The sequence below is a fragment of the Cygnus olor genome, chromosome 1, assembly GCF_009769625.2.
Source record: "Cygnus olor isolate bCygOlo1 chromosome 1, bCygOlo1.pri.v2, whole genome shotgun sequence".
NCBI classification, from domain to species: domain Eukaryota; kingdom Metazoa; phylum Chordata; class Aves; order Anseriformes; family Anatidae; genus Cygnus; species Cygnus olor.
Genome location: NC_049169.1, coordinates 179,377,157 through 179,395,085, shown reverse-complemented (window position 1 = coordinate 179,395,085; position 17,929 = coordinate 179,377,157). Strand labels below are relative to the sequence as shown.

Below are 17,929 nucleotides of genomic sequence, written 5' to 3'. Positions count from 1 at the left end.
AGGCCAGACTTCTTGCATGAATGCTGTTTTGTCCTCATCGGTTATTTCCTGCCGTAACAACATGGGCAATTTCTCACAATTAGAAAAGTATAAAGCTTATTGAAATTTAACATTAGTTTCTGTGGCATGCAGCTCAATGGTGTGAAAACAAATCCAAATCTTCATTTTTCCTTTGTTTACAGTAAAGTTTAAACAATCATAAAATTCATAATAATATAAATGGAAAAACACACACAGTAACCTAACTCCACTGTAACACATTATTGACACAAGGGAGTTTATCCAAACCTTCTGAATCAAAGTAAACTTTCTCCTTGCACCCATTTTAAAATTCGGGGCTCCTGTTATTTCCAGTAAGCATGTGGATTCTGCCAGAGCTTGTGACATACAAGGTCACACTGAATGTTAAAAATAAGTTACGTGGATCCGTTTAGAAAACAGAGGGCAGCACGTCCCACTTGCTCAGCCTGCTGGCCCAGATTTGATGAACAGGGTAAAGGACCTAAATCCCAGCTGATAGATTTAAAGGCTTCCAACATGAGAAAGGAGCGTTCCAGAGATGGAGAAAGCTGTTCCTCTGAGATGGCAGAAGGGCAATGCTGCCCAACAGGAAGGAGAGCAGAACCTTAATTGCACCCAAAGCTGTAAGATGTGCAGTTATGAGCCATCTCTACTTAATTACTTTCTTTGATGGAAAGTAAGTTTCGGAATATCTTCACACCAATTTTGCAGTCATTCTCCTGACTGACAGTAGAGGTATGATCACGTTATGCAGCTGCAAGTAAAAGTAGGTTTCCCAACCAAATTTTCTAAACACTTTGACTATATCCTGGAGGGGAAATAATTCATATGTTATTTTAATGCTTCTAAGACAACTCTCAGACTACATAGCAGAACCTAACCCTAACATTTAAAAGAATACATAAAAATTTACTGCATGTAATATGTAAGTCATTCTCTGTTACGATTGTGACATTTACCTAAATATAAACATGTAATAAAAAAAGAAGAGAAGAAAGGAAGCAGAATTAGCTGGAAATATCTCACCTAATCTGCAGCATACTATGTTTTTATCATTCTAGAGTGGCCACAGAGGTAAAATCCGTTTCAAAAAATTAGATAACAGCAATAAAAACATCCATTTGCTACATACACTCAGACTTTACTGCAAGCAGCCTGTGAAAAGCTGGAAAACACTGAAAATCTGAAAGTGCTTGCCAAAGTCCTAGTAATACAAGAACTGAATGCAACCAGTTGGTGTCTGCCGCCGCTCAGGATCGATCCCTTGGGCCAGGTCAGCACCAGTGTTGTGTACGGACCAAAACAAACAAGCGCATGCCCTGCCAAAGGGCTGACTGGCATGTTGTTTGGAGGCCACATGCATTTCAGGCTGGCATTGCTCTCACACAGCTGAATGTTTCGTGCAACAACTGCAGCATGACTTAATCCTTTTTTTTTCCCTTCATCTTTTTCTTTATTAGCTCTTGAACAATGATCACCTTATTTTATAAATTGCATCATCTTACATATGCCAATCAATACAGATACAGGCTCTCAATCCTATCACTATTTACTTCATGGCAGTTTAGTCATTTCCAGCTAAGTAATGCAACTTATTTCACTAGAAATGCATGAAGTACTCATGGTAGCATCAACCTAAGTAACCAGGTCATCTGAATAGATGCATGCCTACTTTAACAAATATTGTTATTCACGTATTTTATTTCTTCTAATCAATGAGCTAGATGCAGACTTTCTTCAAGTTCTAACAATTCTATTCAGCCATCACATCCCAAAAATTAGGATGCATGTGTTTAGTACTATTCAGCTTTAATTATATATAAAAGTGAAGCTATAATCTCTTACTGAACCAGTTTTCTCTCTTACTGAACCAGTTTTAAGCACAATGCTACAACCTAACATGTTTTTGAAGGTAATTCAATTGAAACCATTTCAGTCATCTAATTAAACCCATAACAAAAAAATATTTTAAACTAATTGATAAATTATTAAAAAACCAACACCACCACAAACCTGGCAGTGCTTAGGTCAGGTACAACACAGAAAAGAAAATATAATTCCTTCCCTTCCCCAAACCAATTTACTGTAAGATCACTTACAATTAATAGTATAAGCCTGACACCACAAGGCACTGTACAAGACAAATACAAGGAAAAAAAGCCCTAAAGTTGCCACTTCATATATGGGGAACCAGTAGTGGTACTGGGGCCCAAAGTAAGGCCAGCTCAACTTCTGTAATAGAATTTAGAAATTATTCTTATAAAAATGTCAATATGATATACAAGCACTTTCAGATACCTAAAAGACGTGCAAAATAAATGCAATCAATGGAGATGATAGCAGTTGGGAAAAAGTTCACATACCACAGTTTTACTCTGCATAAATTGGCAACATCAAAAAGTAGTTTGCCAATTTGTATCTTAAATGGTCAAGGTGAACAGAAACAACCAGAAGGCATAACACATGCCACAGGGAGTTCAGAGTCTCAGGAAGGCTAACAATATACAAAAGAGGAAGAGAAAGGGAAGCTTTCACAATTTCCACATACAAACTTTTAAAAACCATATGCAGTAGCATAAAATTTAAGTTAAGGTACCAAATAATTTCTGCATTTTCTGACTCTTAGTTATTGGACAATATATTAGAGATTAAATACTGCATCCAGAGACTGTAGTTGTTGGGACAGCTTTGAAAAACAAGAGGAATATAATCATTGTGTTTAGACAGGTTTTGCAGGAAAACAAGGTTGCATGACAAAAATAGTGAAATAAAATGAAAACAGACCGATAAGATCAGTATCATGAGTGGAATGCAACGTGGTAAGCAGATAGCACAAGAGAGAAAGGAAGCAGGAGAGGGAGCATAAGAGGAGCAGACAGCTTTGCAGAGACAGATGCCAAAAACAGAAACTTGAGACAGCAAAACAAGGAGCCAGTGCATGTGGTGAGTACAACTGGCAAACAAAAACTTAGAAGCTGAGTTTTAAATGAACAAGGGCAGTGGTGTTGCTCAGAACGGTCCTGAAGACCATAAAGGAAACTTTTATTGTGTTACTACTCAACAGACTTGAGAAATTCAAAAGTTAATTTTTTAACTGGCATTATAGTATAAGGCATTTGTTCAAATATCTTTCCAAATAGATTTTTACTCTTTCTAGTTAAATACAAATAAAAATCAACAAAATCAGTAACATACCAGTTCCATTAACTGTTTTAGCTGACCTATCTCTTCTGGAAGGGAACCTAGCTTATTGTTACTTGCAATTAAGACTTTTAGAGGAAGACCACACAGGCAAGCTGGCAGAGAAGAAAGCTGATTTCGACTGCAACAAAACAAAGAAAGAAAAACAATTATTAAGAACACCAGTAATATTCTTACTCACATGAAGTCAGAGTTGTAAAACCCCTTCATTTTGATGGGACATATTTCATGATAAAATACATATTTTATACGTATTTCAGATAAAATACAAATTTTAGAATTGCAATCATTATGAAAACACACAAAAATGTTTGCATTACTGACTAGAACAATATTGTGTAATAGTATCACCCTGGAAAAAAACCTAACAGTTTAATAACATTGTAAAATAAAAGTCTGATTTTCATCCTGATTTTCATCTGCTAGAGCTGTTTTCCATCCTAAGGAATACTGGAAAGTCAATTGAGACAGTATTTTGCAAGTAATTAAACATTCCTATGGTTTTACTATAGTACAGTTTATGACTTCTGGTGCAAATGAAAATGATAAGACACAGATAAACTGGTTATCTTTCCAATTCCTTTACAGCACATTTACAGTTGAAGATTACTTGGTACTTGTTGCTACTCCCCCATCCCAGACATCCCAAACTTAGCAATGAAAATTTATCTTACTCAGGAACCAAAACCTGGAGGAAAATGTGCATCCTTTTTGCTCCTGGGCCATTTCCTGTGCATTGGTTAATGAATATAAGCCATAACATTATCCTCATCCCCCCTCTTGAGTGACAGAAGGCAGGGAGGCACCAATTCAATTTAATTCCATTTATAAAAATTGCTGTTACATATCACTGTATTCTGACTACTTTACTCATCTTAAACTTTTCAGTATATCAGGGACAAATTTATTTCTAGATTTGCTGCCGTGTAAATCAAAGAACAAGATAAATAAATGTCTTCTATATCTCAGAGAATGTCCATTTAAGTGTTAAAAGCGTAAGCAAAAAGTCCTTTGACTCAACCTGTAAGTCACGTTCTTGAAAAATATTTCCCTTTATCGTCTGAAAAAAAATGAAGGGTAAATTGCATCAATCCTATACTACTAAAAATGGTACCTGCTAACCTCAGAGGTCAATGTTTCAGATGATTATATCCTGAAGACAATTAAGTCACAAGCCAAAATAAGACTTATTAGGTGGTATCCATTATATTTTTCATCAGCATTGCTTTGGAACACACGAGAGAGTTTGAGGCAGGGTGATTCTCCAACAAGGAGAACATAGGATCTAATCTCTGTAAGAAGGTATTAGTTACCATGCCATATATTTCTCACCTTACAATAGAGCCAACAAGAGCATCAGCCCCAAATCGTTCAGTCAGAGGCTCTCCTGAACAAATGAGAGCTGTATTCCAGCACATCCAGACAGTCTTTCCCTCCTTTTTCTTAAAGCAATGGCCTATGAGTATTATAGTCTGTTGCTATGCTTTTTTTGGACACAAACCAAAATGTATCTTGATTTAAGCTTTTATACCGTCTCTCAACACCACCAGCATAAACATGGAATCAGTCTCAGAAATATTTCAACATTTAGACTATAAGATTCCAAGGCAGCAGATCCTTCAAGTGACTAGAGAGAAATGTCAGAGAATTTCTTAGTCTATGTTTTCTGAACACTCAAACTATTAAACTACTCAGTGGGCTAATCCATTCATTCTCATTACAAACAGTTCTACTGTAATATGAGGTTTGAACATACGCTTCAAGACCCTTTGAAGACTTCCCTTCCTCCAAGGCTTCCAGAGGATTTATTTATTTGTTAAGCAGAGAATAAGATGATCCTTGTTGGAAATACAGCTTAAGAAAGATATATTGTCCCAGGTAAATAAGGTAAATACAGCAAAAAAAAAAAATTTAGAACCATCAATGGTTGACTTCCTTTCAAGACTCGTATTGAACCATTTTATCTCTGAACCTTACTTTTTTCTAAAATTGATAAAACATTCATAAGTGACTCTCCAACATGAGCCATTTCAGACTATTTCTGAAAAAAAATAAATTAGCATTTTCATGAAGAGGAATCACAAGGGAAAGTAAATTTTGGTAGAAAACTTTCAAGAGATTCAGGCTCTCGTTCTAATAACAATTACTCAAGAAGCTTGAACTTAAAATGACAAATGCTGTATGATTATAAACGTTAACTTGTGATTTGTGAGTCAACTGCCACAAAAAAAAATTATTATGCTCTACAGAATAACCTATTAACTACCACCTTCCCTAGAAAATTTGACAGTTTTAATAGAACATAACTTCTTTTTTATGGGTATCAACCCGTTAGAAAACAATGAACAGTAAAGCAGTACCCTGTTCAGAACCATTTTAGTTAGCTTCTGCATGACTGTTAAGACTCCAAAGAACAAATATGCATCACTGATCTGTGAAAACAGATTACAAGTGTTACTGTTGCACAATGTACCATACAAGGTGATGAGACAAGAGACAGTAGAGATTACATCCTCCAGTCTCTCTTAAAGCTATGTTAATATAAAAAGTAAGCCATCATCGTTACTTCATGAATGTGGAACTAAACACGGACTGAAGCCTTGTTTCATCCATGAAGGCTGTACAAGGAATGGACATTTTTATTTTATTTTTTATTTTAATGCACAAGCCTTTCCTCTGTCCAAAATCTTTGAGTTCCCCAGAATCCTCTAAGCAATGACCTGCCAAATGAATTGCAAATTTTTGTTCTGCTGTAGAACAAAATAAAAGCACTGAACTATCAGCTCTGAAAACTTTAACTCAAGAAAATGATACATGCATCGCCTTACTCTGTCTTTTCTACAGAAGTCTGAATGCCTTAGCCAGAAGGTATTGTTTTAACACTTATTTTACTACTCAAATGAGGAAGCCTAAAATCTGAAGAGGTTACACTATGCAGCAGATTTGGCACCACAAGAAAACAACAAAACGAGTAGAAATAGAAATCATTTTTAAGTTCTGCTGAAGTCAAATTGAGGAAGTCCAGAATCTGCAAATGTATCTACGCAGTAGGTAAAACACACAAAAATATTTATTTATTTTTTTTTTACTTTTCAAGTTTTAAGTTTTACAGAACTCAGAAGCAATCCATTGAGAGATACGGAAAAGCACATAACCAGGGTATGTGTGTAATAAATTGTCGTATTTGTTTAAAATGAATTTCCTTAAATAAAACATGAACAGTATCCACCAAGGTCCCAAACCTATACACATCTCTTGGCAGCACTTTCTAATTCTATTTAACATATGGATTCTCCTGGTACCACACAAAAATATTCATTTTAAATTCATCATGTTCTCTTGCCAAGAAGCAACATGGTTAGAAAGTCAAGGATACTGTTCTTTCTTCTATAGACTGCTTACTGTCAGACTTCCCAATATATGGGAAGGCCACATCCAAAAGAAAACTATTTAAGGAGATTTTAAGCAGAGAGAAATTACCTAGTAAAACTTGAAAATTTTCCATTTGTTTAGATTGTCTAATTTACTGTGATATGCAATAGCAATTCTAAGTATTCTGAGTTTGTGACACTTTACATAAATTCCATTACTACACTCAGTTAATTCACTCTAATTCCTAAATTTACCAAGATGATTTAAGCAAACTTGATTTCATCCAGTCTTAATTTTTTTTATATCTAACTGTAATTCCACTTCAAAATTACATGTCCCATTCTTTAGGTGTGTGCTCAGGACACATTATTTTGTTTCAGTTTCCAAAATCAAAATTACTGTTCCATGGTAGCCAAAACTGCAGTACAGTAATAATACAGGAGGGCTCAAGAAATACGCTCACTGTTTACAAGACTGAAGACCAAGCCTTCATACCTTGGATTTAAAAGCACAAGAACCACTTTGCCCCCTCGTTCAATCTCATTCTCAAAGACAAGATAATAATATCTTCACTATTACAGTTTTTACATATCCAACTGCAAGTAAACCTCCACACCTTGTCCCAGCTGAGAAAGTGCTGACGTCCTCTCTTGAAAGAGAATACGCATTCAACTGCACTTAAAGTAATAGAAATCCTCAATATGGATTAGCATCCACACACAGCTTTCCCAGAAAAGAGACAAAGGTGCTTAATTCTTTGTCCCTTCTTCCTAAAAAGAGCAGTAACTATACATGTTGCATAATAATAAGATATTAGTAATAAAATCACGATTTTCCTCTCTATCCCCCATGAGGAAAACACTGATCCTCCATCCATCTCTTTAACTACAAAAAAACATACCAAACTTATAAAATTTATCATCAGAAGGGAATGAAAAGAATCTGACCATGCTGATACGATTAGCATTCTCAATTTGAGAGAATAAGGGAAAGAAAGGGGCTAATGTTACTCAGTCATTCCTTAAATAATTAGTTTTAGATTTTACATTGCCTTCGTATGGAACTATATCTACAGGCAATGAATTTTTGCATTACTGCTTGCAATAAAATGAAAAATGTAGTCAATTGTTCCAGGAACACAAAGTGCAGACAAGCAAGTCTTTACGCATTTGCAAATAAACAAAGAACATGGTAAACTTACACTTACCTCAAATTTAAGTAAGTTAGCATTTGTAAGTTCACTATTGCATCTGGTATAACTTTAATACAATTGTGGTATAGATTTAGTGTTTCCAGTGACACAAAATGGCACAACTCTGTAGGAACCTCCGTTAATCTATTCTTGGATAGATCTATAAAGAGAGAAAGAGAAGATACTTTTTTGAACCATCAGAAATACTACTTTGAACAAACTATAATTATTAAAATAAGTGAATAAATGTAATCATACAGTCAGACAGCAAGTTAAGCCAGTGCTTTATTATACAAAATAATCTTAACTTTCAAAATCAAGAAAATGGAACAGACTGTATAAAAAGCAAAAATTCAATTAAAATTTATTCAGTCTAATAAAAAATAATTACTTGCAGGCCTCAATACACTGAGAAAATACTTGAATCCACAACCTAGTAAAGCTCATATAATATATGCCAAGACCAATACAGATAGCTATGTGCAAATGATAGCGTTTAGAGAAAAGCAGAAAACAACTGTATCTCTAATTTCTTTTTAAAGGAGTTCTGCAGACACCTCTACAAAGTGATCTGCATTTCCTAAAACTCAATTAATTGAAAAAAATAAAATAAAATGGATTGGATATAAGTATTTACAAGACAACAATGATTGATTTCAAATCCCCCAAGCGAGTGCTTGTACCCACAGAAAAAAAGCTTTTGATTTTTAACCAGTTACTCAGTCTTTCTCACTTCAAGCACATGGGTGTAAAAGGTAAATCAGTAGAAATAAATGCTACTGAACTTTATTCCTTGACTATCACAATACGAAAAAGAAGGTGGTATAATCCTGATGAGAGCTCAAGTCACAAAATAATGCATGCCAGCATTCAACAGCATTGAGTTCAAATAAACCTTTAATCAGGATCGCAGAACAACCAGTTTTATCATCAGATCCTGCAGAGAAGCCATCTACCCATACAATCAGATGGATTACCTGACCTGAAGAAAGGTCACCTGTTTTAAGCAGAAGGAACAGAAATATATCTGAGCCAAAAATAGGCAGGTGCCTGCGGGAAAGGATATGAGAAAAATGCAACTTGACAATTTCACATCTTTGCTGCTGCTGGTTAGGCCTCCTCCCTGATCCTTCAATGCTTATTTTGAAGCTTACTGTCTTGAAGTACAAGGCAGGAAAAGCAACCAAAGTTTAACAGATACACTTTCAGAGTGCCAATGATCTGTCCTCTCTCTTTAGGACCACGAATTTGCTTTTGTGAAAAAAATAGTCAGAAACCTGAAGATCTTAACTTTCTTTGCCATGTCACGCTCAGTTTGCTGCAGAGAGGCACAGCTTGGGAAAAAAAAAGCATCACCAGTAGGAAGGTTTTTAATCACTTTTGGTATTGCTTCTGTCTCCTGCAATGCAAGCTGAAATTCAGTACTCTCAATTCCCCTTGTCAGCCTCCACCTTGCTCCACTTCATTGCTGCCAACACAAAGCCAGTCTCTTGATTCCAAACTTGACCAAGATGACAGCAATGGCCAAGGAGGGAACAAAGGGAATGCAGCCCTTCTGACTCAAATGGCAACATAATTGAATTGGGCACCTCAGCCAAAATTATTCACCTGTTAGTTATTATACAACAGCAACGCCTGAACTGCTCTGCTTTGTCTTACCAGGCTTTGATGGTGGTTACATGCAGCATTACCTCAGCTTCTCCTTTCCTTCCCTTCCACAATTCAAACCGAGGTGTTCTCTTTTTCAGTGAATGTAATTCCAACTTTAAAGGGGCAGAAAGCTCTTCAGTGCTCCTTCGTTTTAATGCTTTAATCCTCTACTCCTCTCTGTAACACGGCATTCCAAAAAACTTGGCACAGGATCCCTCTCCTGCCACCTTGCTAGCTGTATTTGACACGTTATAACTAAGAATCACGAGAGGGGATCTTCAGATTTTACAATTCAACTTCAAAGAAACCCTTCCCCTTTTTTTAAAGGAGCTTTTCTGCAGTGATATCCCGTCATCACCACTCTCATTTCCTCACGTAATGGGGAGCAGGCAGGAAGGTTGGGAAAAGTGAACCAAAACTCAGCCCTAGGCCTCCATGGGCCTGGGTGGCAGGTGGAGAGTGACCTCTGGGCCTTGATCTGCTCCCTCCAAAGTGAAACACACACAAAGTTGGGTGAAAGCAGAAATGTTGCTACTCCCCATGCTGTTAAGACTGCAGCCTATCACCTGGACCCCAGCTTTAGGCCTGCGCTCGTTTACCTTCACACGGAATAAAAGGGACCAGCCACCACACGCCACTTAGCCTTGGAAACTTCTAGTACCTCAGAGAAGTGGAACAGCAACTAAACCCAGCCTGTGCCTCTAAGAGGCATCACAAGCACAGTACAATCATTTATTGTTATTTTATTACTATCTTTTTTTCTTGAATTGTTTTTATTGGTATCCTCTGTTCTCAAGGGCTTTAGCTCTGGTAATCTGAAGAAGGACAAAACAAAAAACCTACAGATGATAACAGAAAATCCTTTCTGTTATCCTCAGGACAGTGGGTTATTGGACACAACATGTATACAACAAAGGAATTCAATTAACTTACAACAATGAAAGTCAGTTATTTATTATTGTCTAGTTATCAAAGATTAATCTTATTTCAACACTGTTACATCTACTGCTACTTCCTAAATAATTTTAAGAAGTTCTATCCACAGTATAAAGCAGAAGAATCAAAACTATACATTTTATTTAATACGGTGTAACTTAAAAAGCAGAAGTTTGCTAACATAATTATTTTTTATTTAAGATGTATCGAATACCAAATCTGACCATCTCTGAGAAACAGGGTACAGGAATGGAATCAAAGTGATGCCACATTATTTTTTAAACAAACCACTTTTTTTTTTTTTTTTGCCAAAAAGCAGACTTCCCTGATCAAATGGATGGGGGGTAAAAAAAAGAAAAGGAAAAAAGATGGCTTTTATTCAATTACAAAATGAATGTAAGCCTCCGAACATGATGCAGCTATGAAGAAAGCCTAGCAGCTTTCAGATGTCCCTGAAAAATCTGTAATGAAAAGTGCATGCCTTAAAAACTGAACAGTAAGGAGAACAGTCTGCATATCAGCTTCATGCTGTACCTTATCTGTACAAACATGTACAGAAACCTCTGAAAGTTACGTAATTATTTTGATATTACTTATACCAAGGTACTTTTGTCTCATTACTGCACCTTACGATTAACCTATATGTACACTTCAGGTATATTCTGATATTTAAGTTCTAGAATAAAACAATTGTTAAATCATTAATTCGAAAAACAATGCCTCAGGGCAGTTAAAAACAATGAAGTTACTGCAGAGACTAGCTTTGCTACAGAAATAGAAAGAAATAGAAAGGTAGGGTTTGATAGAGTTTAGCGCTTTAACTGATTTGATTATTGCTTTTAGTACATGGGAGATCTAATGAAGTAACGAATCCATTATGGCAGAGGTACCATTTTAGGGTTACTAAGGAACTAATATATGAGCTTAACCTGAGGCGACTGTTTCCTGTAATTCTGTTACAAAGCAGGCAGCACAAACACAGGCAAATATCCCGGTGGCGGGGAGGGCACCAGAGCAAGCTTTCTGTGTTTTAGATGGAATACACTATTCATTCATTATTTATGTCACAAAGGCATTTCAAACTGTATCTGGCTTCATCCCATTTTTTACTGCCAAGAACAAGTTCGTTAAAACTCCAAAATAAAGAACGGAATGCAAAGTAAGCAAGCCAGCTTAGAAAAATATGAGATGGAAGCCTGATCTTTTAAAGAGTCAGCACAATTCTGGAGCAATGGCACTGCTTTTGTATGAGTGTTACTATGCTGGAAGCTGGACAGGAGCTACCCAAAACAAGAGCTTCCTTAGCAGGGAGTGAACAACAAAAAGCAGAAATTTCCTACCAGCAGCAGGCTCTGAGCAGCATTTGGGTACCTGGCATGGCATACTGCTGGGCTCCATGCTGCCATCGCTGCAGCAATGACTGATCCATTCTCGGGACAAACCCTTCCAATTCCTGCAGCTCCGAAAATGCCTGCCACAATGAAATCCCACTGCTGACTACCACTATTGTGACAGCACGGTCTACGAGCTGATTACCAACACCCCACACAGCATTTAAACCAACCTCTGCTATACGTACATACAGAGCATAAAAGCGCACTGCCACTGCAAAAACCAAACAGGCATTCCCAAAGTAGCCAGGATAACACTAGAAGTCATACCATTAAATTTCTTCCAGTAAGGTTTCAAAAAACCCTCCAGTTTTCCTACCTTCCAGTTATTAATACATTAAGTAAAAATTTCACACTACTCACAGACAAGCTAAACAAATTAAAAGTTTAAGACCAGTAATTCATTAAATAAATATGCATATGCACTACATATGCACAAATCTTTGCTAAGAATTTTAATGAAGGCAGTTTATTTAAAAAAATCAGGTTACAGAGAAACTCATAAATTTAGATTTATAAAAATAAGCCTACCAAAGGCAGAAATTGGACTTAAATTCTTCAGTTGGGCAGGAAAATATATATATGCACACATGCACATCTGAAACAGAAGAAATCTCTCTATTAGAAAAAAGTTTCAAAATCAAGAAATTGCATGGTAGAAAAAAGTCACTCAAACTTTACTGTGGCCCACCAAGTTCCTATTATTGTAATCTTCTGCATTCACTGAAGAAAATACAGGAGTTACTTTGAAAAAGATATTTGCATTTGTACTAAGTTACCATTCAAGGTATTCAAATGAGATGTCTGAATTGGACTTGAAAAAGAATTGAAGCAATTCACTGTGAGAGCCTAGAAAACCAGTAAGTTCAACTCCAATTTCATGGGAAAATTATGTAAATAAGAGTACTGGGAAATACACTTAAAAGTATATATATCACAGATGATACAGGTGTATGGAGTTATACTGTTACTCCTATTTTTATTTGGCTTTTAGGAGGCCTGTATTTCCGCATTAGCTAGCTATACCTTCACTGATAATTGAAGCCACAAACTGATGGTACTGTACTTCAGACAACTTCTGAAATAAGTATTTAAATACACTTCAGACCTTCAGCAACTCTGCATCCCAACTATACTTGCCTTGGCAGAAATGCAAGTGGTCTATTACGACTGACTATTTGATTCTGAGGGGCATGGTTACAGTGCTTTGTAGCAAACAATTGCTTCCTTCTAGTTTTTACCCTTTTTTCCCCCCACCTAAATGGTAGGAAAATGCATTATCATGCATTATTATTATTACTATGCATATATAGTTGTTACAGTGTTTTCACAACTAACAAAATGCAGTACACCTCTAAGAGATGCCCTACAACTCGCTGTTACCCAGCAGAGCAGCACACCTTGTCCCGCTTACTTCTTGTCTCTAGCAGAGAGCATTGATGAATAACGTGCTGGATGCACAGCCAGCAACTCCCACTGCCAGTGATGCCACACGCACAGCAAAGTGGGAGCAGAGACCTCTGGTGCCTAACGCGTTCTGGTTTGTTCGTGATAATTATGGCACAACAAATGCATGGCATTTCTTAACTAAGAGACGTGTCTACTCAAGTTATTTAGCAGACAGAAGAACAAATAACAGAAGACAAAGAATGTCCCTTAAAGCAAAAACATTTGGGCTTCCATTTGAGAAAAAAATAACAGTAGTGCATGGACTCAAGGTCTTTAATTCTCAAACTACAACTTGCAACATAGACTGAGAAAAAAGCAGCTCCAAATCCTTTCAAAAGTATTACTGATGCAATAGCATATGCCAGTAACATTTAGGCACTGATCAACAGCAGTGAGCCTAGATGTACGACTGCTAACTCAAATCACACAGGAAGTACATCCATCCTAGGGAGCTGGACATAAAAATGCACAGATGTTGCAAGAAAAATATTTTGAACTAATTATGAAGTGACTCTGCTGTTTCACACACACTTCCCAAGTGCTACTTTCTGGAACACTGTCAGTGTATTTTTCCTTTTCCACCTGACTCTCACTGTTAATTTAAGAATTAACTTTTAAATTTTCTACCTTAAAGCCACAATCAAGTTAAAGGTATGCTACAAGTATAGCAAATTTCAAAGTGAACACAGATGTGCTTTTGTATCAACTTTCCTTACTATTGCTGTGATTTAACATATCAAAAGTTTCTTCTTGACAGATGTGTAGATGAGATCTCCAATTCTTCCCTATTCCATGTCTTGACATAACATTAAAATACATGGGCAAGCTCAACAGCTAATACTAGGGATACATAACACTTAGCTCTACTTTCTCAGCGTCAACGATGATCACAATGAACTCAACTTAGTACTTGTCAGATTAGTAGCAATTAGCAACTGTAATAGTAATCATACGTTCACCAGCGAGGACCTAAATCAAGGCTTTTAGAGGCAGAAGGAACAGGAGCAAAGGAAACCAACACTCAGAAAGCAGCATGTTGTGAGCCTGGCAGAGATGGTACCACAAGAGGGAGTCCTGATCTCACAGACTTGGCCCACACCCTGTAGCAGCGTTTCTCGAGATCATCGATAAGGAATGAGAAGGGCAGAAATAGGAAGGCACACTGATGCAAAGCCTTACAACCCCCCGACATTCCCATGAATCTATTTCTCCCAAGGGTTTTCAGAGTATAACAAATGAGTTTACTTGTCTGCGATCACAACTGCAGGAAACAAATACAATGGAGGTCGAGGAAACAAATACAAATACTAAGGAGGTCGAGAAGAAAAAGCACAACAAAACCAACCCTTCTGAAATAGTCACATTGAAGCATTTCCTTCAAGCCTCCTTCAGATGATGCAACAACCTGATGCATCTCCGAGCTCACTGCAGCTACAGCAGTAGCAGTACTTGGCCTATTTAAGGCAAGAGCAGCATTAAAATGTCGCTCAATTAATGTCAGATGATATGCTCAGCAAAAACCTTGCTTACAAACTCATTCATTTCTCATCAGAGACCCTCACCTGCCACTCCACTGTATTTCATCCGCCACAGCATTAGGGAATATAGGGCTTGCTTTGCCACTGTGCCCTGTATCCACCCAGTAGAGCAAACGTAAGAAAAGTGCAATCCTCCGTTTCTTCTCAGGTAGCACACTGACTGTCCTGAAGCAATCCAACAGCATAAGCCAGCTCTCCCAGAAGCTAAACCTGAGTAAAAACTTCAAGGGTGAGGGAACGGAAGGGAAAAAGGGTAGCGATAACTTGCTGACAATTTCACTGAAGCATATTCTCACGATTAGTGCTGTGGCACACTCCAATTCCAAGGAGGCAAAGGAAATTTTTCTGCAAGAGATGCCCTCAGTAGAACATCACAAGCCTGGATGAAGAAAGAGGAGGTTACTACAGCAGTCTGCCTCATTATGGCACCGTCCTGCACACCTGGCTTTAGGCAGCAATGTAAAGCATTTACATTTCTCCTTTATCTGTTGTTTCTTCATCATTAGGACAACAGTTTAGGGTTAAGACTGGCAGAAAGTAAGGCTCCTGTGGGAGCTCTGTTTACAAAATGAAGGTCAACCTGGTGTGGAAGCACAAAGGGCTCCCTAAAAACATACTGCAAAACCACTGGGTTCTTCCTGCTGATCTCTGTGAAGGTGTTAACACATTTGGGACCCAAACACCTGTACCTCAACACAGAAAAAATGCCAGACAGCAAACACCTTCCATCAACAGAATGACCTTTAATAACATGGTATGAAACTCAGTTCATGGGCCGTGAAGCATTCCTCCTTCTCCCACGCCTTCCGCACCGGAGAGGATACAAGCCATTAATTTTCACACTCCTTAATAAACAGCCAGCCCCAAGAAGCATCAATGGATTTATCACTCCATGATTGTACTAATTAGCCTCAGCTGGACTTAAATATTTCAGGTGTTTTCTCAGACACAGTAGCAGTAACAAGAAATGTTTGCCCAATTCAAAAGCTTGAAGAACCTGCTCTTTCTTCATTTGTTTTCAGCCTTTAAAGTAGGTTGGTGAATGGAGAGCACTGGAAGAACAGAAACTGAAGTGTTTGCATCATACACTAGTTATCTGAACATCTGTACTGTACCAAATATTTCAGTTTTACAGGGACTGTACGGGGACTTCCAGGTAACATTAGACTTCACAGAGGAGTAAGACTTGGATTACAAAGCTCTTTTCTGAAAGAAGAACAATGACCGCAGCTTCCACCAACTTCAAAAAGCTGTAAATTGCATATGTACACAATCACACAACCCCTTTCAGACAAGCCACTAATCCCACCTATTATTGGAGAATCGGGATAAATCTGAAACAAAAATGTGAATAATTATATCGCATCCCTAAGATGGTGGCAGATCCCTGCCAGGACTTACTCTAGTGCCTTCTATTACAAATCTGCCATCCCAGCCACAGAGATCTCCTTTCTTAAATGTGTTTCCTTTCTAAGTCAACACCTTCCACTTCCACTGGGAAATTCCCAATGATGCACTCAAAACCAGCAAAGATCTGACAGAGAAGTCTACAACTTTCTCCAGCCCACAGACAACACTACTAGAAAGAACCAGCTGAATGCAAGGTTTTCACCTTGTTCTCAGTTTTAACAGCGATTACCATTATTTTTCCTGACGCTGCAAAGAGAGGGTCCCACTTATGCTACTCATTATCTGCTTCTGACTATTCAAAGAGGGATTTCCTCACATTTCCCACCTGGTAGAAGCCAGCCCATAACCAATTTCTGTGAAGCCATTTGCTTGCCTGCACTACGAAGGCCATTATTTTCCACACCTGACAGACTAAAATACAGATGTTTATTTTTAGTTCATTTTTATACTTGAACAGTGTCACATTCTGTTAGAGAATCTGCTATGAACAGACAAGTGAACGTAAGTTATTTGATCTTTGGGTATATCAAAGGCATGTAGACAAAGATATGGAAAAGCTACCTGATGTTAATTTACAGTAACGGGGAAAGCAGAGCATTACTCATCTAATCACTTCCTCTTCTGTCTGCACATCTCCCACAGATGCCAGGGTTAATCTACCTTACCTACATTACTCACATACACCCCGCAATGGTCTTTGAATCAGCACGTCATCATTTTGGTAGCAATTTATCAACAGAAAGCTGTTTTGTACCATACATGCTTACTTACACTATTAGCACATCCTTAAACAGTGAGCTAATTAAGCAGCTATTAGACAGGAGGTACAACGTTTGAAAAACTGAAAGAAACAGCTAAGAAATACTTCAGCTACCTAATCAGGAATCTGTGAAGACATTGCCAGAGACTGAGGTTGTGAGAAAGAAAATCCTGTAACAAACTACAAATCAGATTCTAATAAATAACCAACACCAGGTGACTACTCCTAGTTTAAGGAGAAAAAAAAAGGACTTCTTGTACTGAAGGCAAAATAAGCACTGTCTCTTAAAAAAATTAACACAGTAAAAATTACCTAGCTGGAATCACTAGAACTATAAATCTCTAAATTCTGTACCAAGACCCCTATCCCATATAAGTGTTTCTATGATTCTTCTTAAGATAATGTTTTGCAACCTTCTGTTTTTCCCTAAATTAAAAAAAAAAAAAATCTAAAGAACCTTGCCGCCATAGGAGAAAACAAAAACCATCTCTCATATCTCATGCAGCAGTGCTGTCTGTCGGCCAGGGGATGGGTTGGGCTTGACAGATAACAACTTTCTTCTGCCTGTTTTAACAAGTCATGGTTTACATTGGGATTGTAATCTAACATGAGACACACAGACTGCAAAAAGTCTGCATGGGGACACACACGTTCTACTTATAAACAGTTTAGTGCCTGTAAAAGGGCAAGCAAAACCCACCCCCCGTTTGCCATAACACTTGCTGGGGGACACAAGTGGAAATAAACCAGCAGGAATTAATAGCACTTGTGGGTCAGTCTCCAGCCAGAGGTAAATCTCAGCGCTGTTGGTATGAAACAACTGCATGGCAATGGATATTTTGAAGGGACAAAGCACGTTTCCTTCTGGTTTATCTCCATTTTGGTGGGTGGATCACAGACCATCTTCTAAAACACACAAGACAACTATCGCTCATCTGTAGCCTCATGAGCCTGGCCTAAAATCTTTACTTCTTGATGCAGGTTTATTTCCTCCTCCTTATTTATTTTC

The 17,929-nt window shown here is 37.6% G+C and overlaps 1 protein-coding gene across 9 annotated transcripts in view; it reads right to left on the bottom strand.

Moving 5' to 3' along the window:
* LRCH1 (leucine rich repeats and calponin homology domain containing 1) overlaps window positions 1–17,929 on the bottom strand; it is a 123,667-nt gene that overhangs the window by 55,453 nt on the left and 50,285 nt on the right. For all 9 annotated transcript variants that reach the window (XR_005815481.1, XR_005815492.1, XR_005815479.1 and 6 more), the window contains exons 2-3: window positions 7,802–7,946; window positions 3,217–3,343 (exon numbers count right to left, since the gene is read on the bottom strand). Coding sequence is in view for 4 of the 9 variants with exons in the window: in XM_040541986.1 (XP_040397920.1) it covers window positions 3,217–3,343; window positions 7,802–7,946 (272 nt within the window). In the remaining 5 variants the exon portion in view is untranslated. The remainder of the gene's footprint in view (window positions 1–3,216; window positions 3,344–7,801; window positions 7,947–17,929) is intronic.